Below are 26,819 nucleotides of genomic sequence, written 5' to 3' on the forward strand. Positions count from 1 at the left end.
TTCCCAGAAAGCAAGCAACAGTAGAAGGCTACCCCCATCATATCCCAACTTGGTTATAACTATAAATTCTCTTAAACCAGTACAACACATGGGAATTTTTTGAATGATCTAGTTTTCTCATTTAAAATTATCATAAAAATAATTAAAATCAGTGAAGGTGGGATAGCTTTTCAGTAATATTTCAGCTAAAATAGGTGTAACATTCAGTTATATTTCTGTTTTATTCTGATGTTCTTTTTCAATTAAATTGACTGAAAGTTTGTAACAGTCGGCTCTTACAAGTTTGTAGTAGGCATTGTCTTGGATTAAATCAGCCACAGTAGGGTAATTTACATCGCAGTTGTTCTCAAACTCAAAATCTTAATGACTTTTAACTTTAAATGAACTTTAGGTGTTCATTTCTTGCCATATGTCCATCACAATGTGGCTGGGAAGGGGAAGGAATTTATTCCATACTTCTTTATCCAGAAATCCTAGCATCTGGGGCAGCCATCACTGAAGCATTACTGGGGTTGTGGCAGTGGGGAAGAGAAGGTAGAAAATTGAAAATCAGCTCTTAAAGACTCCTGCACTACAATGACACATATTGTGTTTAATCACTTGGTGATGAGTAATATCAATTAATGTTTTGATTAGAATAATTTCTTGGGTCATTTATTGCATACTTCTCATTTTGTCATGATTCCACACCTAACATTTCAACTGTATTCCTGTTGCTTTTGTGGTGACTTTACCAATTTTGAATTATTTTGTAAATGTATTAAGACCATAGATTTTGAAGAACTGGACAATTGGCTTGCTCTATTAACTGAAAAGTTAACTGGTCAAATAGACATCACTGACTCAACGGACGTAAGTCTGAGCAAACTCTTGGAGATGGTGAAGGGCAGGGAATCCTGGCATGCTGCAGTCCATGGGGTCACAGAGTCAGACACAACTGAGCGACTGAACAACAGCTATTTAGGGGGCTTATTGAAAGAATTGATCAAAGGCATAAAAAATATGATAATTTAATCAATAGTATTAGGATAAATGACATTAGTATTTGTCATATTTTCAATGTGGTTTAAATCTAGTCACAGCCCTTGATTATTGTAATTTGGATCCAGTTTAGTTTCATCAGTGGGCCCAAGTAGTACCTGGGAGTATTTGCAGCTCTTATATTGCTAAGATAGTGATGAGAGTTTGTGATTGTTATTTGAAACTAATATAATTCAAGGAAAACACTTTGGTAATTTTAAAAGGTTTAGAATATTATTAAAGTACATTTTTATAAAGCCAGCCACTAATTTTTCTCCACAGATAAAAGATATTAGGGACATCCCTTGGTATTGCAGCTTCTAGCAAATGGTATTAAAATTCTAATTCCATATTGCTTGTTCTTTTACATTGAAGCAGATGTCAATTTTATATGGATTTTGAATATCATCCAATCTGTTTTTCAAATATAAATGTAATTACTGGTCAATGGTTTTGGATAATTTATACATCTGCTGAAATCATGGAGTTTTTATTAATTATTTTGACTTAGAGTTTGTTGCCTTCAAAAAGCTGAGAATTTGGAGCAATATTATGTTGGGTTAAATCACCCTTACTTTTGACAATAGTCACATGTGCTTATATAGTCTGGGTGTGGATAATGTGAATTTCTATTTACTTACAAGTACTGATAGAAGATTCTGGTACAAAAAGGATTCCCTCCACCTAAAAATGATTTTGTGTGTCTATGTCATATACTGTTTGTGAAAGGCAAAGGAGGTAGTATGTGTTTATGTAAAGGTTAACCTTTAGATGACTATAATAAAGTTAATGTTATTTCTCAGTAATGAGATGTTGCTAAAGTCATAAAAAACAACTTCCATCCAGTTTTAAGTTACCTGAGATATAGTTCTCAAACTTTTGCCAAAGTGTGACCCATATGCCTTAATAATAAGCTTATTTCTTATATTCTTATCACTTAAAACTTTCTAAATGAAGTGAAAGCAGTGGATATCACTCTTTTGCTCTCCTCCTAATAGTACTAACACTAATGCTATAACTATTTGTAATACATAGTCAACATAATATAATTATCCTAACAGTCAAAATTTGTGTTAATTTATTCATCAGCTGAAGCATAGCCCTAAAGGTTTTAATTTGATTTAGAATCTGCAATGCCTGCAAAAGTGTAAGATGTTGAACCAAATTATCTTGGATAAAGTCAGCCTTGCTTCTAGTAATGGCTACATGTGTTATATGTTCTACATTCATCTCGTTTCTTCTTCACATCAACTCTCTAAAGTAGGTGTGAGACACCCACATCTTATAAAACAGAGGATTGAAATTTTGAAAGCTTAAGCAAATTATTAAACTTATCTGGATTTTAAATTTAGGCTGCCTGATTATAAAACACATGTTTAAACATCTATTCCTTCCATCCTCCCCCCCCCCACTGGCAACAATTCTTATTCTTATCTTGGCATACTCACCTGTAGTATAAACAACAGGTAGTGGTGGATTTAGTCTGAGCCACCAGGGAAACCCTAACTAAATACACTTACTGTTAAATGCTTGCTCACTGGAATCAAAGTAGAATATCAATAAAATATTCTGGTTATTAAGATTGCCTTCATCATTGTGCACATCAAGTATTAAAATCTAGGATCTCTAGACAATTATTTCAGATGTTCTTTTGTTTGCCCTATCTACAATCGTAATGATCCTACAGCATGCTGGAACACACAGGGACTAGGCCGTCTTTCACCTTCTTAGAAGAATGTCAATCTAAATAGCAGTTGACCTTTCCCTGAACAATATTCTACTCCCCCAAACATGTGGATGAAACATAGTTCTGTGATAGTTATATCATCACATAGGCCAACAGTTTGAAATGTTTTGCACTAAAAATATTTTAAACTGAATTATAGGTAATTTTATCCTGAATTATCTCTAGTAAAGACATACATTTAAGTGTGGATAGATATTGTTAAATTTCCACTGATGTTCCTTTGTTGGGATTGCTGTTGTTGCTAATGATGATGTTGATATTATTGAAAGACTTTCAATGTTTTGGAAGAATCTGTAATGTTTTCATATTAAAATTCCTTCCTGAATCCTCAAGCACAAGGTTATTATTACTGCTGCCCTATTTAAGAAGGAATTACCAGGAAAGTTTGGAGCATAAGGAGATGTGTTCCACTTTACAATTTGAAGGAATCTTGTCATTGTTTCTTTTCATCAATAGATCTGTGAGTTGAACTGGATAGAATGAGAGAGATTTTCTAAATATTGTTTCATTTATCATGATTAAATAAATCACCAATTTATTTTTTTTTTTGATAAAAGACCCCAACTTGTAGTTTTTCTTGAAGTTTGCTGTTACCAAAATTGTATCTAGTATGGTTATCCATCTCTTGAAAAAGTGAAAGTCACTCAGTCATATCCGACTCTTTGCGAACCCATGTAGCCTACCAGGCTCCTCTGTCCCTGGAATTCTCCAGGCAAGAGTACTGGAGTGGGTGGCCATTTCCTTCTCCAGGATTAATCTCTTAAGTATGCAAAATAGTAGCTTCCCTAGTAGCTCAGTTGGTAAAGAATCTGCCTGCAATGCAGGAGACCCAGCTTCTATCCCTGGGTAGGGAAGATCCTTGGAGAAGGAAATGAAAACCCACTCCAGTACTCTTGGACAGAGGAGCCTCGCGGGTTACAGTCCTTGAGATCACAATGAATCGGACACTACTGTGTGATTAGTATATATACATATTAGTGTATGCAAAATATTACCTCAAACCTAAATCAACTTTGTACTATAAGAAAAAGATTATTAAGTAGATGAAACATTGTTGTTGAAAATGTGGATTTAGAAGCTTCAATACCTAGTACCATGTAATTTCTAAATCATAACTGGGTATTGATATGATAGGGAAAGAAACAGCCATTAGTAACTGAAAGCAATGAAAAATATGCATTAAATAAAAACAAATTAAAAGGAAATAAGTAATGAAATACTTAGTTATTCAGCTAATATTCTGCAATATGAAAGTGTAAAAAAATGTTTCCTAATATTTTTGGTTTATTTGCATGTTTCCTGATACAGATTTACATTTTTGAAAATAATATCTACTATCAACCTGATATAAAGAGTAGTTCATTGCGACTGACATCTTCTGGAAAAGAAGGAATTATTTTTAATGGAATTGCTGACTGGTTATATGAAGGTGAGTTGAATAGATTTAGCTTCAAAATCATACAAATGACATATTTTTATATAATCTATAAGAAAAATCTGTTCATTCTGGAGCAATACTTAGAACACTATTTCTTCTCCTCATTTCCTTTCAAAATTGCCTTCATGCTTTCATATCTTTGTATTGCTCATATTTTGACTGGTTATGATTTACATGATTCCCTGTTTGAGACATATATATATATATTTATATATATTAATACACATACATATTGTTCAGGTTAAATAGATCTTATGCATGGTATTATTGAGGCATAAAATTTGAGAAAAAGGAAGTCACCAAGAACCAAGAAGCAGTAACCTTAAAAATAATCTGGGATTTCAATTATTTTTCCACTATTAAATGGGGAAACTTATACAGCTTTTCAAGCAATGAAGTGCCAAGATTAGATCTTCCTCATAAATAGATCATTTTAGCTACCGTGTAAGGTGGAATTGAATAGCAAAAAGAACCATTGAACAACCAGAAGTCTTTTCCTATGTTCTATCAAAAGAGAATGAGCAATAGGACTAGGGTTAAAGCAGTAAAAAGGAAAGAAGATTCTAAAATTGATGAGGCAGTCAAATAGGTAGATCTTAATGTTTAAAAGGATGAAATGAGTTGAAGAAGTCAGGAATGATTCTTCGACTTCTGGTTGGATCACTAGTAAATATGGTGGTAGCAGACACAGTGAGCAGACATTCAGAAGGAACACTGACTCAGCAGAAGAGGAATAATTTAGCGGGAACACTGGTGCTTCTCAATGTGCTGGTATGCTCACTGGGTGACAAAGTAGGATCCTTTACACAGAAGAAATTTTGAATTAACTGGGAGTAAACTTAATGTACAGTGTACTGAATTGACCATTGATCAAGATGATTCAGGCCTCTGTCTTTTAGGGAAAGCTTCATGAAGTTTATGGAATTACATATTTGAGGAAATTGTAAGGAGATAAATCAAAGACCATTATTTGAGAAATAGAGCTACTTTCTTAATTAGAGAATAGAAACCTATATATTGGGGCTGAAACTGAAAAATGTGTTGGGTAAAGGCAGGACCAATGGGTAACAAAAACTTTCAAGACTACACAGTAGGTCGGACACTTTCCAAAAACAGGAAAATGGGAAAATTATGGTTTTTGCTATTCAAATTAAAGTTACACCTTTGGTCATATATTCTACATATACTAGGAAATTTCAGATATGCTGTGTGAGTTAATTCTTACAATCCTAGTGTATTATTTACTGAAGAAACCAAGACTCAAGGAGGATAGGTTTCTTGCGCATGACCTCAGCTTCATGAGGGCAGAGCTGGGGCTTGAATGTGTGTCTTCAAAGCCAGTTCTTCATCCTGGGCTACTCTTTCTGTTACAGTGGAAGGCCTTTCAGTGTTCTCCAAAGGATGATATGCATTATGGACACAAGGTGTTAGATTTCTCTGGTCTGTTTCATCAACCAGACTCTGAACTCTACTGTCCATGGACTTACCTCAACTCTTGCTTCATTTCCAAGAGAAGGGACCCTCCCAAGGGAATCTGTATTAAGGTCTGGCAGAGGGATCTAGGCAATTCAGATGCCATTGAGTTTTCCCTCAACATTTTGCCTGCCATCCTCAATCTATGCTTCAAGAGTCCCACATGGACCTTAATAATATAATAATAATAATATAATATAACTTACTATTACTCAGTCAGACACGACTGAGCAATTGAATTAAACTATTATTTTACTTGTCCAATGTGCCATCAGCTCCCAGAATCCAGACCCTCTCTTTTCCCTTCAATATGCTCGTGAAAATATAGTACTTTCTGTTAGGAATGCATGTGACCTTTAATGGGAGCTTCCCAGGTGACTCAGTGGTAAAGAATCTGCCTGCAGTGCAGAAGACACTGGTTTGATCCCTGGGTTGAGAAGATCTCCTGGAGGAGGAAATGGCAACCCACTCTAGTATTCTTGCCTGGAGAATCCCATGGACAGAGGAGCCTGGTGGGCTACAGTCCATGGGGTTGCAAACAGTCAGACACAACTGGCAACTGAGCATGCATGATTTTAATAGTATGTGTGTCTTACTCTAGTGTGGAAATTTTTTTTATTACTTTCCAGAAATCAACTACAATATGAATTAGTGTGTGGAGGAAACCCAGGAAGTAACATGTACCATTTCGACTTACTTTTTTTTTTTAATTGAAATGTACCTTCTATAATTACAGGAAAAAAAAGTTTGGAAGAATCACATTAAAGATAATAAAATATTTTAAGGCAAATTTTAAGTGCATTAATTTTTTAGGACTTAATTTTTTAGGGCCAGGCCAATGTGTGAGTGTAGCTATTGCTTCCAACCACTGTCACTAAAGTAGTCTTTAAAAGTCTTTTAAAAGTGCAATTGTTTCCATGTCTAGTATTATTCAATTCCTAAGGAAAGTAAAAGCAAATAAAATATAATGTGTTTTAAAAAGTTGGTGAAGTTCAGAAGAAAAATAGAACTTTGTGCTAAAAATGAAACATTTTAAATATAATTTACACAACGCACCTCAAATCTTATTCATATAAATTGACATATTTAACAAAATAAAATATCAGATCAATGTTTTGTTTAAAAAGGTAGAGTTCACAGTTGCCAAGTTTACAAATTTGAAAGTTTCTATGAAATATTGAATCTGTTAAATAGAAACAAAAAATGACTTAAGTTCTATTATTTGAATGTATAGAATAATGGAACTAATATGCCTACATGATTTACAAATATATTTTAGAATCTCATATTTTAAAGTAATCCTTCTTTGAAATTCAATTCAACAGTTATTGAGCACAGATATCTGTCAGGCATTATCTGAGAGCAATATCATGAGGAATATGAGCCTCTATGTTTTGGATATTTCCAACTTAGTGAAGTGAAAGACTGTAAACAGCTATTATATAATGAACCATCTGGAGCATGGTAAATAGAAATAGAACTATTGTTGTTCAGTCACTAAGTCGCATCCAACTCTTTGTGACCCCATGGACTGCAGCACAGCAGGTCTCCCTGTCCCTCACTATATCCCAGAGTTTGCCCAAATTTGTGTCTATTAAATCAGTGATGCTATCCAACCACCTCATCCTCTCCCTCCCTCTTCTTTTGCCTTCAGTCTTTCCCAGCATCAGGGTCTTTTCCAATGAGTCAGGTCTTTGTATTAGGTGGCCAAAGTATTGGAGCTTCAGCTTCAGCATCAGTCCTTTCAATGGATATTCAAGGTTGATTTCCTTAAGGACTGACTGGTTTGATCTCCTTGCTGTGCAAGGCACTCTCAAGAGTCTTCTCCAGCACCACAATTTGAAAACATCAATTCATTGGCTCTCAGCCTTCTTTATGGTCCAACTCTCACATACATACATGACTGCTGGAAAGATTATATCTTTGACTATACAGACCTTTGTTGGCAAAGTGATGTCTTTGCTTTTTAATATGTTGTCTAGGTATATCATAGCTTTCCTTCCAAGAAGCAAGTGTCTTCTAATAGAACTATATGTCATCATATTAAATATATGCATAAGTAGAGTTAATTCTGATGGGTTGGGGGAATATAGAGGGGTTTTATAGAAGAAAGAGTTTTTGCACTGAACTCTAAGAATGACAAAAATAAAGAAATGAGACTTAAAAAAATTTCAAGATAAACAATATCCTTGTCAACAAACTAGGATTGTTAATTTTTTGTTATTTGGTAAGAACAATGTGAAATGCCTATATTCATTTCACTTGTACCTTTTCATAGACACAGGGAATCACATTTACCCATTAATTGATTCAAAAAATAGTTACTGAGTTTTTACTAAATCCCAGTAAAACTGAACTGTGACAGATAAAAGGAAAATTAATTAGAGATGCAGCCATGGAAGCCAGAGGAAGATATGGTAAACAATGATGCTAAATCCAAGGTCAAAACAGCTAAGGATTCCAAAGTTGCTGTTGGATTTGCTATCAGAATTTGATAAGAGCAAAATCAGCCAATTGGTGGTGCCATAAGCAAGATCTCAGTGGATGGAAGTGTAAATGGGAAGCAAGAGGTTTTGAACATAGACAATACTTTCAAAAAGTTGACAATAAGATACAAACAGTAAGGGGAAAACTCAACCACAAATTACAGGTCAGTAACATCCTCAGGAAATCCTATGTAAATGTATAAACTCAAATGGATAAAATCAGCTTACTTTTCAGAAATGTTAATCTGAACCCTATGATCATATATGAGTTAGTTTTCAGTGAATGCTTTGTGTTTAGGCTATATTTTTAAGTGTTTGTGATATAAAACAACATGTGTTGAAAACTCCATCTGCTCTGCAGTAAGATTTTCTAAATCAGTATAATAGAGACAATGAAACGGAATGGGATGCGATTTGTAAAATTCATTGTTTGTAAATAGTATGATATAATTACAGGAAGTTTAAATCCATGAGTAAAAGTCGCTCTGAGTTGCAATTAAAGAACTGCCTTGTCCAAGAGGACTTTTAAACAAATTCATATTAAAGATTTTTTCATTTATCTCCTTTCTATTTGGTTAGGTTTATTTTTATACCTGAAGGAAGTCACATTACTCTTTGTACTACTTTGCTATTTTGGCATTTTTGTGAGGAGAAACTTTAGGCCTAAGTCACTCTAAAATAAATAAGAGCGGATAGTGTCTAGTTTCTATTGAATAATGCCCTCAAATTGGAGACCTTCTTTTCTTGGAAAGTACTTGTGTATACATACTTCATTCTTGCCTGGAGAATCCCAGGGACCAGGAGCCTGGTGGGCTGCAGTCCATGGGGTCACACAGAGTCCGACACAACTGAAGCGACTTAGCAGCAGCAGCAGCAGCAGCAGCAGCAGCAGCATACATACTTCAGCACCCAGGACAGTACCTGTTTCTTAGAAACCCTGAGTGTTGATTTTGGGCAACACACTATCTCTCTGTACCTACAAGTCTCATAAGACTTAAGGTTAAACACTCAATTGTCATTTAGCATGTTTTTTCTTCAGTGTGTTATGTGGATGACTCAGGTCTCTTCATCTGAATTTTAAGTTACTTAAGTAAATCAGTGTCAGGATCACTACTGGAAAAAATAAAAAGTCACTATCAAAATAGTATTCAGCTTTATCTATGAAGGAGCCATTTAAAAATGACAAGGAATATCTAACCTGGGACTAGTAATAATTCAGCCATTAAAATCTGAAGAGGTGTGGCAGCTGTTACTAGGACCTAGAAGGAGGGAAATGCGTGATTTTCACAGTTCTAGAAGCAGTAAGCTTTGGTTGAGGAACAGAGCCAGACCTACATGACTTCATGGGTGGGAACCAAAGGAATAAATGCCATGTACTAACTTCTTTTCTCTTTATTTGATTTGCCTGGTTTCATATTGGCCATACTTAGACTAGACACCATGGGAATATTCTTTTCCAGTGAAAAGGTTGTGGTGTCAAAATAAGAGCATGCAAAGTCCCATCTGGTACTGTTTCATTGTAGAGTAATATTAGTCCAGTAATATTCCTGTATGAAATTGATAGCTACAGACAAATACTTGTGTTCTTCATAGAAGATTTGGGGGTAAATGCCCCTATTAAGAAAAAAAAACTTATCATAAGACTTTAATTGGTAATCAAAACACCTTCAACTATTCATTCTTTTTCCCCTTTATCTTCTGCCAGCATTTAGAATAGACAGGCTATTTACCTGGTGCATCAAACCAAGACTTTATTCCTGATGAATCTTATTCCTTTGCTTCCTCTTCTTAATTAGGTTGCAACCATTTTAGTTTTCCATTAAAATGGAAATTGCAGTATGGAAATGTAGAATTGGAAAATTAGATGGAATTATACCAGAGAATACTTGTGAATCTGCTAAATTCCAAATAGATTCTTCCTTGTACTTTTTTTTTTTTTTATAGTAAAGGCACATTATCTTCCTGGCAATGAGATTAAATCCTTGGACCCAGCACAGTGACTATTTTTTCTGTCAGTTTTTTTGCCCCCAGTCATACTGAGCCCAGAATGGTCAGAGAGAAATTTCAGTTTTCAATTCAGAGGAACAGAATTATGGCTTTGTTCCTTGTTGATGCAATCCTCCTTTGGGCATGAGGATTTCTAAACCCACCAAGCATATTATCATGAAAATAAGAAACAGAATGTGCCCAATGGATTACTGGTGTGATAGTGAAAGAGAACATTACACTTTTACCGCTTAACCTAGACCTATGCTTCCTAGTAATTCAGGAGGAACACAGAGCCTCCTCTGCTGTGGGTGTACTCAAGTGGACATTAACTAGGACACTAATATCTGTAGGATAACATCCCAACTTCAGGAATATTTTCAAACAAATAGTGCCAAAATTGAGATAGGGCCGGCTGTTTTACTCTTCTGTCAAGCCAGGTATGTACAGCTAATGAGGGACATGATGAAATCAGTGAATCCCATTTGAGCCCATTGCCCCTCTTTTTGCTATAAATAGTTACTGTTTGGAGGTGGCATAGTGTGAGTTATTGTGGCAATGGATAAGTTATTCTGTAAACCCATGAAGAGCGGAACTGATAGGACTAAAGGCAGCAAATGCACAACCATACCTAGACCATGTGTCTATCTCTGTAATAGCAGTGCTACCCCTTCTTCATGGGAGAGTTTCCATGTAGTCCACCTGTCATCAGGTAGTCAACTGGGTCTTCTGGTAAATAATGGCATGTGAAGAGTTTATTAATGATCACTATTATTGACAGGTCATGGTGGCGCACTGACATGCACTTGGTCGCCATACTGTGATTGGATCATTAAGAACCTCTTCTGCTATGGATATGCTCTGATCGACATTAAGCTGGACACTAGTATCTTCAAATGTTTATATTTTTACACCTTCTGACAAGTCCATACACTTACCTTTCCCTAGACTTCCTGTCACTAATTCTGTAATTTTACTTTTCTCTATCCCTGACCAGGTGGACTCTTTTATTAGTTCCTGTGCAGAAGTCTGGATGGCCCCATGCTTTAATCCAAGTCTCCTTCCACAAGAAGTGGAAAATATATATCTTGTTCAAAAGCCTTCCAGCTGGGGGAGTTTATGTTTGTTATAGTCTTTTAATATCACTCCTGAATCAGATTATAGTACAGTGAAGTGAAAGTTTCTCAGTCGTGTCTGACTCTTTGCAACCCCATGGACTTCTCTAAGCCAGAGTACTGGAGTGGGTAGCCTTTCTCTTCTCCAGGGGATCTTCCCAACCCAGGGATCGAACCCAGGCCTCCTGCATTGCAGGCAAATTCTATACCAGCTGTGCTACAAGGGAAGCAGAGCCTGTCTAATTCCAATGTGCTGAAGTACATCATGCAAACCTGCCCATAAACCAGGCTTGCATTTATTCCTCCTCTGCCAGTTTATGTTAGAAAACACACCCTGAGGCACAGATGTGAAATAGAAGAAAGAGGATAAAGTAGAGGATGCCTGTATATAGAGTTCACCTATATGTTCTGATCTAGTTCTATATAAACCCCTTCTATCTTATAGTGGAATATAGCTGTATATGTTTAGTTTTGTGGTCACTGAATCAGATAGAAATCAGTTCATAACTGGTAGTTTGGTTGCATCGTCACTTGGCATCCCATGGTCAGGGTTACCATAGCTCAATAGAGAGCTGCCTTTGAATTGGGGAATATTTATCAGCACAGGAGAAAATGGCCTTTCTGTAAACCGTGTAATGCCTGTGGTTCAATGGTCATATGGTAATTGTCAGGAGTTGCACACAAAATCAGTTTGCCATGGATGCTTATATCACCATCATATCTCTGGGTCACAAGGTGAAGATGGTAGGGAAGGTTGTACCATGGCCCTGATATGGTACACAACCTTCTCCTGCTCAGGTTCTACTCAGAACTGGCAGCTTTACAGGTTTAAGTGAAGTGAAAGTTGGTCAGTCATGTCTGCCTCTTTGTGACCCCATGGATTGTAGCTGCCAGGCTCCTCTGTCCATGAAATTCTCCAGGGAAAAATACTGGAATCGCCATTTCCTTCTCTGGGGACCTTCCTGAACCAGGGATTGAACCTGGGTCTCCTGCATTGCAGGCAGATTCTTTACCATCTGAGTCACCAGGGAACCTGGGAGCAAAACCGGCCAACATGTGTGAATATGGTTTATGTTCTTCAAAATCCTGAGTCCAGGACCTCTACACATTTTTTTAAAATTTTTAAAATTATGCAAATATGATGACACATTTACAGAAGAAAATACAGAACAAGGTTATATAGTTCCACTATATATAGCAATTAATTTTAAGTCAATAAACTAAGATTTTTAGTTGGAGTTTCAATATCAAGCTCTCAAAAATTAATAGAATGAAAGACAGAAAAGTAGAAGGATATAATAGATGTGAAAAAGCACTATGAACTAATTCAACATACTTAAGGTTTATATAATTTTCACACAATAGCAGCATACAAAATCTATTCAAGTTCCCATAGACTAAACCAAGGGACAGTGGAACATATCCAGGAACATAAAACAAGATGCAAAAATTTCATGGTCTAAAGATATTGAAATCGTACAGAGTCTGTTCTCTTATCACTGTGGAATTATGTTAGAAATTAAGTGTAGGCCCTCTAAACTTTTAAAGAAATACAATCCAAATAAATCTTCTCTCACTTGATAAGAGATATCCTACTCTTCCCTAGGGATGCCAACTCATAGGCTTTACAGGAATTCATTTTATACTCTGCCTTTATGCAGAGCAGGTCTAGCTCCCTTGGATAGAGGTTGCCTCAGTCAGCAAGAAGATTTGTGGAAATTTTGAGGTTCAAAATCTTTAGCCAACATTCCATTGTAAAACTGGTTATTCATGAGACTGGTCCAAAAAGCATTGAGTGTGCTGCACACATCTACCTAAGCATTCTTATACTGTGTCAACTCCAAATACTTCCCCAGTACTGCTCTCAGCTCTAAAACCCATAGTTTGTGATTCAGCTCTGCAGTATAACTTAGACCTCAGCCACATCTGCCCTTCCATCAGATGTGGGACCTCTCACCACAGAAGAGAGGAATACCAAAGTTGTTATGGCTACCTTTTGTGTTTTCCTGATTTAGTGGTCATGATTTCAATTTCTGTTTATCTCTATGTAATCCCTCTGAGGTCTCGTAAAAACTCACAGTCTTTACAGTTGCCCTTGCTGCAACAGCTGAGTGTCACAACCACTTGTCCTTCCAACACTTTTCCTCTCTAGCTGCATTTCATCCTATGTCATCACCAGTGACAATTGATTATTTGTGATTCCAAACCTCACTATGGACTATCTATGCTCCAGTTCCCCCAAGAAATTTTATTATCACATAAAAGATATACATATAGATAGACAGATATAGATTAACATCAACATATAGATGTAGATAGATACAGATACATCTCCAACCTAGTCTCAGAATCTAAATTTGAAGCTCTCTTTTCTGGGTCTTAAAAGGAAAAGAGTTAGCATATTCAATAATTTGAAAGGGGTTTATTTACAAAAAGATAAATAGCAGAACTATAATCTAGACTAATAGCAGCCAGGCAATGATGACCTCTATGGTAACAGAAGTGAGCCATTATCAGATACAAAAGGAGAAAATTGTGTAGATGAGGCTGCATTGATGGGAGAGTAGCATCATTTAACATACACAGCAAGTCTTGGGTGATATTACAGGTCATAGTCAAGGGAATGCATATAGCCATTTCACTCGTCTTCTTATAATGTCTTGCCAAAGGACCAGAATGGCCATACTCTAGAGTGCATGGGAGCTCTTTGGATAGAGTTCATACAAGTTAATTTCCTGGGCCAGAAATCAGATATATTAATGTGGATAGTGGATCTTGGGTCACACAAAAGGTATGTAGTATATTTTTATTTCCTTAGAGTTTAAAATAGTTTAATCTGCAGGGTATTCAACTAGTTTGATGATAAGAGGATGGAAATGTGACTGAATGCAAATATGAATGATGACACAGATATGATTAGTGTCATATTTCAGTCTTCAACTACTCTTCTCCTCTTCTTATTCCTTTTACTTCCATTGTACTTTCACCTCTGTTCAAATTGCTGGCAATCCACAAAATCCTAACTTCACTGCTTTCTTCTTTCCTTCCTTTGCCTCTGGTTTTCCTGAGACTGAAAGGGTAACCTGAAAATAGAGAATTCTCCATGAAATTGAATCAAGTCCACCACACTGTGTAGAAAATATTTATGTACAATGGAGATTTCAAGGACAGACATTTGTGGGTCAATGAGCCCACATCTACAGTTGGTTTCAAACTAACACTCATTTATTCTAGAGGAACTTCTGCATTCTCACATCGCCCACTGGTGGTCACCAGATGGAGAAAGGCTCGCCTTCCTAATGATAAATGATTCCTTGGTGCCTAACATGGTTATCCCTCGGTTTACTGGAGCTTTGTATCCCAAAGGAAAGCAGTATCCATATCCTAAGGTAAGTCCTGTGGGAATGCTAGTTTGTTCCCCTTCTCTCTGCACCAGTGAGTTGATCAATAGTATTCTTGGTTCAGAAACAAGTTGTCTTGGGAGAATTAAAGAAACCCCCTTACTTGTCGACAGACTTACAATTTTAAGAGCACGCGATAGTCTATCCACTGTGTTTGCATAGGCACAGGTGAAGATGATTCAAGATTGCAGGAGCTTCTGCTTCATTTCTTTCCCTTTGATGCTCTCAGTCTTTATCTCTCACTTTCACAGTTAAAAAGAGAGTGAGAAAACATAAGTCAGCACTGATGCCAGGGCAAAGGTTTCTCCAAGGTATATTCTGTGAGTTGTTTATCACAGTCAAATAAGCTGGGAATTCTCAGTTAATAAAAACATCTAGTTTTTTTCAGATGATTTCTCAGAGCAGTTAATATACTGTATGCTAATGTGTATTATAAATCTCATAAAAAGTAGACTAAGCATAAAGGATCTCCAGTAAGGAATAGACTAAACATAAAGAATCACCAATAAAGAATAGACTAAGCCTAGAGAATTTATTAGTGTTAATATTAACATCAGTATTCTTTTGGCAGAGCATACTCTGGAACATACTTTATAAAATGCTGGGCAGAGCCATAGTCAGGCATAGCTGGAATAGCTGGAATTGTTGTATTGTGTGAAGTGAATATGGAACTCTTGCCCAGATAGCAAAACTATTTTTTCTATGAGTAGCACAATTTCTCTTATTCCTAATGCTAAGTCCACAGGCCCTGACTCCACCAATCCATTCTTGCCATATCCTCTGTGAAAACAAACTGATACTGAAGAACAAATAATGGATATCTTTTTAAGGAGTGATAGTGAGTTCTCATGATGAAAATTTATTATAAGTATTTTTCTTCAAAAGTGTTTAAATATTTTAATGTGATGAAAAGTTGCTCAGTCGTGTCCGACTCCTTGCTACTTCATGGACTGTAGCCTACCAGGCTCCTCCGTCCATGGGATTTTCCAGGCAAGAATATGGAGTGGGTTGCCATTTCCATCTCCAACCTTTGCATCTTTCATGAAACTAGAAAGAAGTCATATTCAGCATGGAGGTTTAGAAAAATCCCGCTCTTCTTCTGATACCCTGAAGTCAGCCTTGGTCAACCACAGAGTATATGCTCAGTAACAAGGTCATAAATCAATTTGCCTTTTGAGTCTCTTGGTATATTTTTATTCAGCAAAGCTACTTTTAAGTGTTGGGTAAGGCCTCTGAAAGCAGGCTGCAGAAACATCTGGAGTGTATTGGCTTTTCTCTTATATGTCATTTTTAATTAATCTCATTCTTGCTTTAAAGCTAATTTTCCCCATGTTTACAAAAAAAAAAAGAAAAAGTGAGGTAGCCCTAGACATTAGTCATGTAAAGAAGTCTTATAGAAAACTTTTAAATTCCAGTTTACACATTTTAACTCTTAAGGAGGTAAGAGGTGGCTGTTGATTTTATTTAGAAGCTGTTTTTAAGCCATTTCTTTAGTGAGTTGTACTTTGTGTTTACAAAGTACAATAGATTGTACCTTTAAATGTACGCATTACCTTAACTGCTATGCAGAGTACTGGAAAAATTATGCATCACATGCATTCTTTACTTCTGCAATGAAGGTGTGGACGGTAGGAAGGGGAGGTGACTGCTGATATTCCTGTCATCCACAAGACTCCTGGGGACAGGAGGAAGGAAAGGAGTGAATATTAAGAGGGATGAGAAGACTATTTGCTCATGGAGAGTCTGTGCTTTCTCTCTCCCCATCCCATCTTCCTTCCGGTAGGCTGTAATATCAGTGTGACTGACTGGCAGCTATGGAAGGCAGCAGGATTGAGAAGAAGCTGATTCCACCATTCTGAAATATCATTTTTAGGCCATTTTCTGGGCATAGATCTGAAAACACATATACTCAACGCTCCTCAGGAAAATATGGCAGTTTGACCTAGCAACAAAATAATTATATCTCCCAAGACGTTTTTATGGTACTTCATGTAAAATCTTTATGTCTTCTCCAGTTGTGGATTTACCCATATTTTATGGATGACAGCTTATGCCAGTATAACATACCTGCACCTTTATTTTTACCAGAAAAAAAGTGAAAAGACTTCTGAAATAGATTCTCATCCCATTGGATTTACTTATAATGAAAGTTCACCTGACCATGTAAATACAAAATGAATAATAGGTCTTTGTTGTGGAAACAACATGTCAATAGGCAGGACAGTCACTCAGGATGTTCAGTGTGCACTACATGAAGGGCATAAAGTCAAATCTGGGGAAGGGGCCACTTTCTATAATTAATTTCCCAAGAGAAGTGGGGATTTTAGGATTCACAGAAAAGCCATATGTCATAGCTGCATCGTCAAGTTGCCTTCTCTGTTACAGACTTGGTGCTTGAACTTGGACACTCCTAGGCCTTAAAATTTTATTGTCTGTGGCAAACAAATGGAAATATAAAAACATTTGAGAAAATCTAAATAAGTTAGCAGTAAAGCAGAAGATTCTGTGTTGACAAACCTAGACCATGTATTGTTATTTATGCTATCATTTAATTAATATTTTTTAATAGTAAGTAGGCATAAAATAAAAATAATGTTTATGTATTAATTGGGTAAATCATGTATGCTAATAATATGCTATATATTTTCATAGAGACATTTCACTTTTTTTCTTTATTTGGCCCTCTTCACAATTGCCTCTGGTTTACAAATGGGCAAAATAAGGCTCTAAAAGGCTATGTCCTTTTATAAAAGTCATAGTTATTTTGAGAACAGAGAAATAACTCAAATTTATTGATTCTGTCTCTCTCTCTGTAAAACTACCAGAGGTTAACTTGTATCTCAGAAGATGTAGCTAGAATCAAAATATCTCCTTGTCAAGTTAACTAATAGATGTGGAGCTCTGGTGGCTCCATTAAGTACAAATGACTCAGCTCTGTATGAGTAACTTTCATAGACAGCATCAAACATGTTACGTGTGCGTGCTCAGTCGCTCTGGTTCTGTCCAACTGTATGTGACCCAGCAGACTGTAGCCCAACAGGCTCCTCTGCCCTTGGGATTCTACAGACAAGAATACTGGAATGAGTTGCCATACCCTCCTCCAGGGGATCTTCCCGACCCAGGGATCAAATCCACATCTCCTGTCTTACAGTGGATTATTTACCACTGAGCCACCAGAGAAGCCCCACATATGCTATATATGTAATAAACGATATATCTCCAGGGGATCAACCTGTGCTTCTTGCATCTCCTGCATTGGCAGGCAGATTCTTGACCACTAGCACCACCTGGGAAGCCTCATATCTAATGCATGATGTGTGTTACATAATAAAGGTCCTGAGTGTATTCATAACTACCGTTGCTGCTGCTGCTGCTAAGTCGCTTCAGTCATGTCCAACTCTGTGAGACCCCATAGACGGCAGCCCACAAGGCTCCCCCATCCCTGGGATTCTCTAGGCAAGAATACTGGAGTGGGTTGACATTTCCTTCTCCAATGCATGAAAGTGAAAAGTCAAAGTGAAGTCGTTCAGTCGTGTCCGACTCTTAGCGACCCATGGACTGCAGCCTACCAGGCTCCTCCGTCCATGGGATTTTCCAGGCAAGAGTACTGGAGTGGGGTGCCATTGCCTTCTCCATAACTACCGTTAAGGAGTATTAAAAATAAAGACAAGACATATAGTGGCCAAAGAGAAAGAGTTCCAAGTCCTCAGGTGGTTGTCACTAGAAATATCTGCAGATACTTAAGGCAACAGAGCTCGAAGAAACTAGTTTTGGGTTTTCATCCTGTTCTCAGAATAAACTTCAGTATCATTTTGAGTCTATTACTGGAATTTTCAAAATCTCATTATTTTCTACTCTGGTTTAAAAAAGAAATGTTTGTTAATTTTTCCACTAACAAATATGTTATTTTGATTTGCTTTTACTTATGCAATAAACTTTCAAAAAGTTGTCCTTTAGACTTTTCAGTAACGCATAGAATTCACACTAAATTGTGCTTCAAATTAAACTAGATTAAAATGAGTGCAGCAAATACCCAATGTGGTCAGATTTCTAATGAAATACTTACACTAAACAAATATATTTGTATTTTACTTAATTCAGCATGATTCAGAACTCATAAAATACCCTATCATTAGCAATTCAGCACAAAAAAGATACACAATTATATCTTAATAACCTCAGGTTAATCTTCTTAATTAAAACATTATCTCGTTTAATGACAATTTGGTTGCCAGTAAAATAAGGTTAATTATTATTGAGGCTTGTGTTTCAGAATCATAGAGGGAGGATTCTGTGGATTTTCAGTCTTTGTAGCAAATTAACTATAAAAGCCCAATAGATGAATCCTCTAATTTGCAAACTATTGAAGCAATTCAAATATTAAAAGGTACAAGTGAATTTGCAATGTGCACTTAATTTCAAAACTCCATGGAAAGAAATCAAATTGAGATTATAGAATTCTAAACAGCTGAATTTTAGAAACAGCTTAATGTTTGGTTTTGGCCACATGGAAGCTAACTGGAATACCAGTTATCCTTACAGTCTTATAGATCAGAAAAAAAAAAAAAAAACTGCCTTAATATATGGTAATTACCATGTATATTTTCAACAAAGTATGTCATAGAATTATGCATCATTGATGAGTTCACAAAAACTGATCAGATTTAATGTAATTTGTCATTGTCTTTAATCAGTTTACTGAAAGATTAAAAAATATAAACAGAGTAAAAAAAACTAGAAAAATCAGTGTCTAACCATTATATTTAATTCATGAGTTAGTTATTTAAGTAAATGTATACTATTTTGGGCACCTTTGTAAATCATCATTTTTGTTAGTCCATATAACAAAAGTATGAGATGGTTGTTTTCCACAGAAACAAAATCTATTTTGACTCAAAACTTCTGTGACATATTCTCAGAAAAACATTGTCTCATTTTTGATAATCAAATAAAATAATACTTCAGAATCTTTCATGTCCTATCCAATGTCCATATCCAGTAAATAACAGTCAAAATTTGAACCCAGACTTCTCTGATTTGTAAACTGAACCAGTTCTCAAAATGTAGCCCTTTTACTAGCAGTATCAGCCACATCTGGGAAATTATTTGAAGTGCAAATTCTCACATCCCATCCAGACATTAGAAATGCTGCAGGTGGAGCTCAGCAATCATAGGTTTAATAAGCTTTCCAGGACCTCTGGATGATTTTCATGAAAGTTCACCTTTAATAACCGCTGAGCAGGAATATGTATCTATATGTAGATATGCACATATTAATATATAAGTATTTTGTTAACATTTGCATACTAATTATAATTATCCAGAAATCTTGTTAAAGGCCAGGTTCTTAGATCCACACCCCAAGATTCTTATTCTGAGTATGAATATAGGTCCAGTTGGGGCCATGAATTTGTGTTTATAAAATTCTCATTTATTCTGCTGGCTAATGAACAGCATTTTGAATGACATTGCAAAATACTGTGTCCCCACCCTAAATTTTAGCATATTTGATCAAGCTAAAGAAATGATTAGACTCAAAAAATACAGAGAAAGACCAATACTTTCAGGGCAGAACATGGCAGTTTAATTAAAACAAAAGTGATGTGAAAAAGTTACTAAGGGAGGAAGAAGGGTATATTGCTCAAGACAGAGGAACCTAGGCACTGGAGCGTTTCAGAATAAAAAGCTTTACAAAATTTGGCACCAGAGGCTTCTCTGTGAGGCAAGTTCATTGCTTATTTTCCAGGAAGGCCTTTATCATATGAACCATTTTCATAATCTCTGTTTATGGTCACCACATTTCTAAAATGAAAGCTTTTCCAGACTCCTTTCTTTGGATCAAACTCCTGACTTGTGTGTGATACACTTCCACAGATGTACTAGTCAGTTTTTTTTAATGAAGACTGTCTTTTTTCAGAGCAGTTTAAGATTCACAACAAACTTGAGGGGAAGGAAGATATTTGTGCCCTATATAACCCCTTTTGCCACTCAACATCCCCCACTAGTGGGTTTGATACAACTGATGAAACCCCATTGACACATTGTAATCACCCGAAGTCCAGAGTTTGCATTATGGTTCAACCTTGGTTCATGTATTCTATGAATTTGGACAGATGTGTAATGAAAGATACAGAGTATTTTTCTCTGCTCTACAAATCCTGTTTCTTCATCTATTCATCCCTCCTCCCTCCCCTCCATGCTCCTTATTTTTAATAAGTTAACAAGATATTCTTGAGGAGCTATTACTGATTGTTGGTGGAACACATCATGTTGCTTCTGGTCCTAATTTAATTCTGGATTTTGTTAGTACCAATTCCTTGAATGTGAATCTTCATTATCTTTAAATCAGCGCTATTATTCTCCTTTGGTTTTTACCAGGTCTTTTAATTCAGCTCACTTTTAATTTCCTTGTCCTTTGTATATCTCACGTGGTCTTCTCTTCACAAAGCAGCTAGACCACAATGATGGTGATGTGTTTTTTAGAAACACATTGAGCTACAAGTAGTCAGTTGATTCTATTATTTATTCACACAAACATTCTTTCATTCATTCATCCAACGTACTTGCGATACGTTGATTTAAGTTCCCAGGTCTGCTCCCTAAAAGTTCACAGTATATTTTAAAAACTTAGATGATGATTGCCTAGGAATGAACTGAAGCATAACTAGAGCAGTTAAGAGCATCCTGGGGTTAAATACTGGCTCCCTTAGTTATTGGATGCTTCCCCTTGAACAATTTCCTTAGCTTCTCCATCTGGGAAATGGTTTTAAATAGATCTTAGGACTGTAGTAGGAACATACAATAAGATAATGCATGTGATGCTTTAACACACACGAGGAGCCAGAAACATACTAACTGCTATACAGCCTAGTTACTATTTCACAAATTTTGGTTTGATAGACTCAAATTACAGTTTCTTACCACTGTCTTTCTAGTCTTCAAGCTAGGTGCATAGTGAGGGCAATCTGCTCCATACTACATCCTAAGGGAATTTATACCTCATTTTAGTATTCGTTATAATTTAAAAGAAAGCCTGTGATGACTAATGCATGGAGTAGATTAGGTATTGTGGAATTTTAAGCACCAGGATTTGGTATGTTTTCTTTTTCTTTCTTCTCCCTCTTCTTACTTTTAAATTAACCAAGCTCTCTTCCCTTTGCATTTCATATCCTATAGTGTGAGTTGTTTTGTAAAGCCAGCCATTCTAGTGTCATTCTAGGGGAAGAACACAGTAGTTCTGCCTAATGAATAAAGTCATCATGATTTTCTATCACCTTTAATTGTCTGACTAAAATGCTCGAGAAGCAGCAATCTACAAAAACAATTGAAAGCAATCAAGTTGTTGAATTTAAAATCATTTCTACTCCAGAGAAATTAAACATTTTTCCCATTCTAACACAAAATTGCAAAAGAATCAAAATGCATTTTCTTTCTTTCTCAATATATTCCAATGCTTAATATATTTGCATTGCAACTTTCATTTTCTCAAAGGCAGGTCAAGTGAACCCAACAATCAAATTATATGTTGTAAACCTATATGGACCAACTCATACTTTGGAACTCATGCCACCAGATAGCTTTAAATCAAGGTATGTAATTTCAATTTCACTTTTACCAGAAAATAGATCTATTAACTCCAATGATCATTTTGTTGCCATTTGGAGAGAGATGTGATCAGCTCAACAAATTCACTTGAAAATAAAACTGAGGTTGCCTCCATTAGTGTAAGAATGAACTCATTCTGAATCTCTTCTTGTTCCCAGGAAGAATTTAGAGTTTTAAGGTGATTACCAGCACCACAAAATGACTAAATATACTGATAGCAAGAATTAGATCTTCAGCAGGAGACATGTGTGAGAGAGATGGGGGCAAAGGATAATTTTCTACTGAATTTTCTTCCTGAAAATAACTGCTCCATATTTTTAAATGTCTCTCCTTAAAAGAGTACCATCTTCCTAAAATGTGTGTGCTATTCCAACTTTTTCCCTCTTAACTTGCCAATGATTCCCTAGCTTTATTCTCCAGGCAGAAAAATTTAATGCGATTTTGCTTTAAATAGCCTATGTAAAAATCCCATTTATTTAAGCCCTAGTACAGAGAAGCCAGTGGCACCCCACTCCAGTACGCTTACCTGGAAAATCCCATGGATGGAGGAGCCTGGTGGGCTGTAGCCCATGGGATCGCTAAGAGTCGGACACGACTGAGCGACTTCACTTTCATGCATTGGAGAAGGGAATGGCAACCCACTCCAGTGTTCTTGCCTGGAGAATCCCAGGGAAGGGGGAGCCTGGTGGGCTGCCGTCTATGGGGTCGCACAGAATCGGACATGACTGAAGCGACTTAGCAGCAGCAGCAGCACCTGCAGAAGGGACAAAAGAAATACATCATATGGATCAAAAGCATCATTTTAATATTAGTAAAATCTCCAATATTTTAGTATTAGTAAAATCTCCAATAACTGAACAGCTAATAAAATAATCATGTGGATTGTGAAATCCACAGTGATCTCAAACTTGTAAATTGACTTTTCAAATTTTTAACCTGGTGAAAATTTACAACATCCCTGGAGATTTTACACTACAAGTGAGTGAAGTCGCTCAGTCATGTCTGACTGTTTGTGACCCCATGGACTGTAGCCTACCAGGCTCCTCCATCCATGGGATTTTCCAGGCAAGAGTACTGGAGTGGGATGCCATTTTCTTCTCCAGGGGATCTTCCCAACCATATAATTTACACTATATTGAATGATATAACTAAGCTTATAGTTTGTTTTTTTAATATCAAAAATAATTACAGGGTGACTAATTGAAGTTGAAATACCACTTAGTGTTCCATTGACATATTTGGGAAATTTTCATCATATTTGGGGTTTTCACAGATAGTGCAGCCTTCAGTCTGTGGACATTTTTCCTGCTTGAAGAGTTGTTAAAAATATACGTAATGCTTCCACTGGAAAGGCCTCCATTAACCATCTAGTATCGACTTTTCCTATTATTGATGGAAAAGATGAAGTCCAAAGTAAAAGTATGCTTGACGTAGAACCTTAAGATTAGTTGGCAGGAGAGATAGAAAGTGAAATAAAACATCTTTCAAGTTATAGAGCATTTCATCTAGATTGTGATAAAATACTTTTATCACAAAATTGACATATAGAATACAGTATAGGTTGACCAAATCAGATGAAACTTCAACTTCTGAACTCGGTTTACCAGCAGTGAAAGTTTTACACACAAATGAAGCGATTATGAAAATTATTGATATGTTTTGTGATCTATACTTTCTCTGATTTGTTTAGCACTCTGAACTAACAGAAAGGGCACTGGATTGGAGTGTCTGAGTTATATCTCTACTACCACTTTACTATATGACCTTGGATAAGTCACTTTATCTCTCTCTGGGACTGAATGCCCTCATCTTAAAATAATAATTTCTAATTTTCATTAATTTTTAAAATCTTTAAAATGGAAGTCAATTTTATAATGTCCAGATTTCTTTCTTGATACTATTACTTAAGAGCCTCTCTAATGAATTCACCAGATAGGACATAGTAGTGTCATCAAATACAAAAATTTCTAAAGGTGGAATCAGTTGTCACTATTAGAGTATTAGTTAAGCACATTTCTCTTTAATATTTGAGGTAAAATGTGATCAAGTTAGGTACCCATTGCAAAAAGATATTGCATATCTTTAAATGTTGGGAATCCAATATATAGAAATATAGAATGATATACTAGATCCCTCTAAGAATGAAGAAGCATCCTGTGAAGGAAAAGTTCTTAAGTGTAATTCAGGTATGTTGTTCTGGCAATGAATTTGATCTACATTTGGAAGAGTCAGGTAATACCTTATCTACACAATATATGTAGCGTGTTAGTATGTTTTGTTTTTCTTCCATAATTATGTAACTTCGAGAAGGAAATGGCAACCTACTCCCGTATTCTTGCCTGGCAAATCCTACAGACATAGGACCCTGCAGCCTATAGCCCATGGGGTTGCAAAGAGTTGGACACAACTTAATGACTAAACAACAACACAACAATTATATAGCTGCAATTTGTTACATGTGAAATGCGCCCACGTGTATAATTTACTCTTTTTGTTGGAAAACTCAAAATCAAAGTTTACTTCAAAATGGTGTTTCAAATATTCCCCATGCTTCAGTTTTCATGTTTCCTTATGCATTTCCTTATTCATTTATTCTTGATGAACACTTTAGTCCAATTTCCTATCACCTATATTTAGCCTCTCTAAGCACAGGTGTTAGTTTAATGGGTCTAAAAACACACAAGCATGAACAACATAGAAATATTCTATGATGCAAATCAAAGAATGCTACATTTATCTGCACATCAAAGGGAAATTAATCTCACACTTTCTCTTGATTTTGCTTTAGGATTTTCAGTATCTATAATAGTTAATACTCAGTACTTTAGCCATATCGAAATTTGCTAGAAAACTATTGTGCCCTCCCTGGTTAGATACACATTTGAGATCTAAGAGTTATCATTTTTCATAATTTATTGGTCAGGGTTCTGAAAATTAAAAAGATGACACACTCAAGAGGTGCAATTGAAATGCATTAATTAAGGGACCTTTAGCAAAGATATGCGGAGAAGGCAATGGCACCCCACTCCAGTACTCTTGCCTGGAAAATCCCATGGACAGAGGAGCCTGGTAGGCTGCAGTCCATGGGGTCGCTGAGGGTCGGACATGACTGAGCGACTTCACTTTCACTTTTCACTTTCATGCACTGGAGAAGGAAATGGCAACCCACTCCAGTGTTCTTGCCTGGAGAATCCCAGGGACGGGGGAGCCTGGTGGGCTGCCGTCTATGGGGTCACACAGAGTTGGACACGACTGAAGTGACTTAGCAGCAACAGCAGCAGCAGCAGCAAAGATATGGGAAGGATTAAAAGGAAACTCACAGAGATGGGAATGCAACAAAAGAGTCTGCAATAGCATAAAGCTTTTACTGCCTCAGGACTGAAGAAACAAGGGGCAGACTCACTTAAGAAGCCTGAAAAGGCCTGTAGTAAAAGAACAGGATGGACCAGCAGGTAGAACAATTCAGTAATTGCCAAACCAGACCCTAATGGGGGGAGAGTGTCCAGAGAATTAAACTGAATCCTCTCCTCTAAAGCTTTGAGTTCCTCCAGAGGTCTCTCTTGGGCTAGGGAACCTGTTGGTCGAGTTCAGGCTCTGGAAACGGTGGAAGCAAGGGGCAAATTCCAGACTAGATCTGGCAAATGGAGACTATTCAATGCAAATGATTTAAGGATAATGTTGACCTTAAGAAATTTATCATGGTTATTACTTTAGGGGTGAGTTGGAGATGTCCACCAGGATACACAATAATTTATCTGAAGCCATGTGAAAAGTCTCTGTTTCTGTCTCTGTTTCTGGTTCTGTTTCTGTCCCTGTCTCTTTTTCTCTTTGTGTATGTATAGTGTGTGTGTGTGTGTGTGTGTGTGTGTGTGTGTGTGTGTTTCAGTCTTTCTCTCTCTTTCTCTCTCTCCACACACACAAACACATGCAGACACACACACAAGCCTATACATACAAGATGATTTATCTTAGTATTATTTGTGCTTTTCCTGAAAACTTGCCATATTTTTCTCAAATGCATTGTAGATTATATAACTGTTTCAACTGCATCAGTGTCTTTTGGACATAGAGTTTACCCTAGGTGATACTTTGTGCTGTGTGCTGAGTCGCTTAGGTCATGTCCAACTCTTTGCAACCCCATGGACTGTAGCCTGCCAGGCTCCTCTGTTTTGGGGGATTCTCCAGGCAAGAATACTAGAGTGGGTTGCCTCCAGGGGATCTTCCCAACCCAGGGATCGTACCCAGGTCTCCCGCATTGCAGGTGCATGCTTTACCATCTGAGTCACCAGGGAAGCCCTTTGTGGTACTTTAGGTATCCTTTATAACTTATTTTCCTTTATCTGTCTTCCCAATCTTATTTACCATGGTATTCTTAAATCATTCAAAACTAACAAAAACTCTTTATTTTTGTAACTGTTAGATATATGGGTGTGTACTTAGTCGCTCAGTTTTGTCCAACTCTTTGTGACCCCATGGACTGTAGCTTGCCAGGCTCCTTTGTCTATGGATTTTTTTCCAGGCAAGAATACTGGAGTGGGTTACCGTGCC

The 26,819-nt window shown here is 36.6% G+C and overlaps 1 protein-coding gene across 4 annotated transcripts in view; it reads left to right on the plus strand.

Moving 5' to 3' along the window:
• DPP10 (dipeptidyl peptidase like 10) overlaps nt 1-26,819 on the plus strand; it is a 1,640,795-nt gene that overhangs the window by 1,499,477 nt on the left and 114,499 nt on the right. For all 4 annotated transcript variants that reach the window (XM_027562155.1, XM_027562148.1, XM_027562166.1 and 1 more), the window contains exons 8-10: nt 4,076-4,196; nt 14,500-14,654; nt 22,158-22,255. In XM_027562155.1, coding sequence (XP_027417956.1) covers nt 4,076-4,196; nt 14,500-14,654; nt 22,158-22,255 — 374 coding nt within the window. The remainder of the gene's footprint in view (nt 1-4,075; nt 4,197-14,499; nt 14,655-22,157; nt 22,256-26,819) is intronic.

Source organism: Bos indicus x Bos taurus, chromosome 2 (assembly GCF_003369695.1).
Source record: "Bos indicus x Bos taurus breed Angus x Brahman F1 hybrid chromosome 2, Bos_hybrid_MaternalHap_v2.0, whole genome shotgun sequence".
In the NCBI taxonomy this organism is placed as follows: domain Eukaryota; kingdom Metazoa; phylum Chordata; class Mammalia; order Artiodactyla; family Bovidae; genus Bos; species Bos indicus x Bos taurus.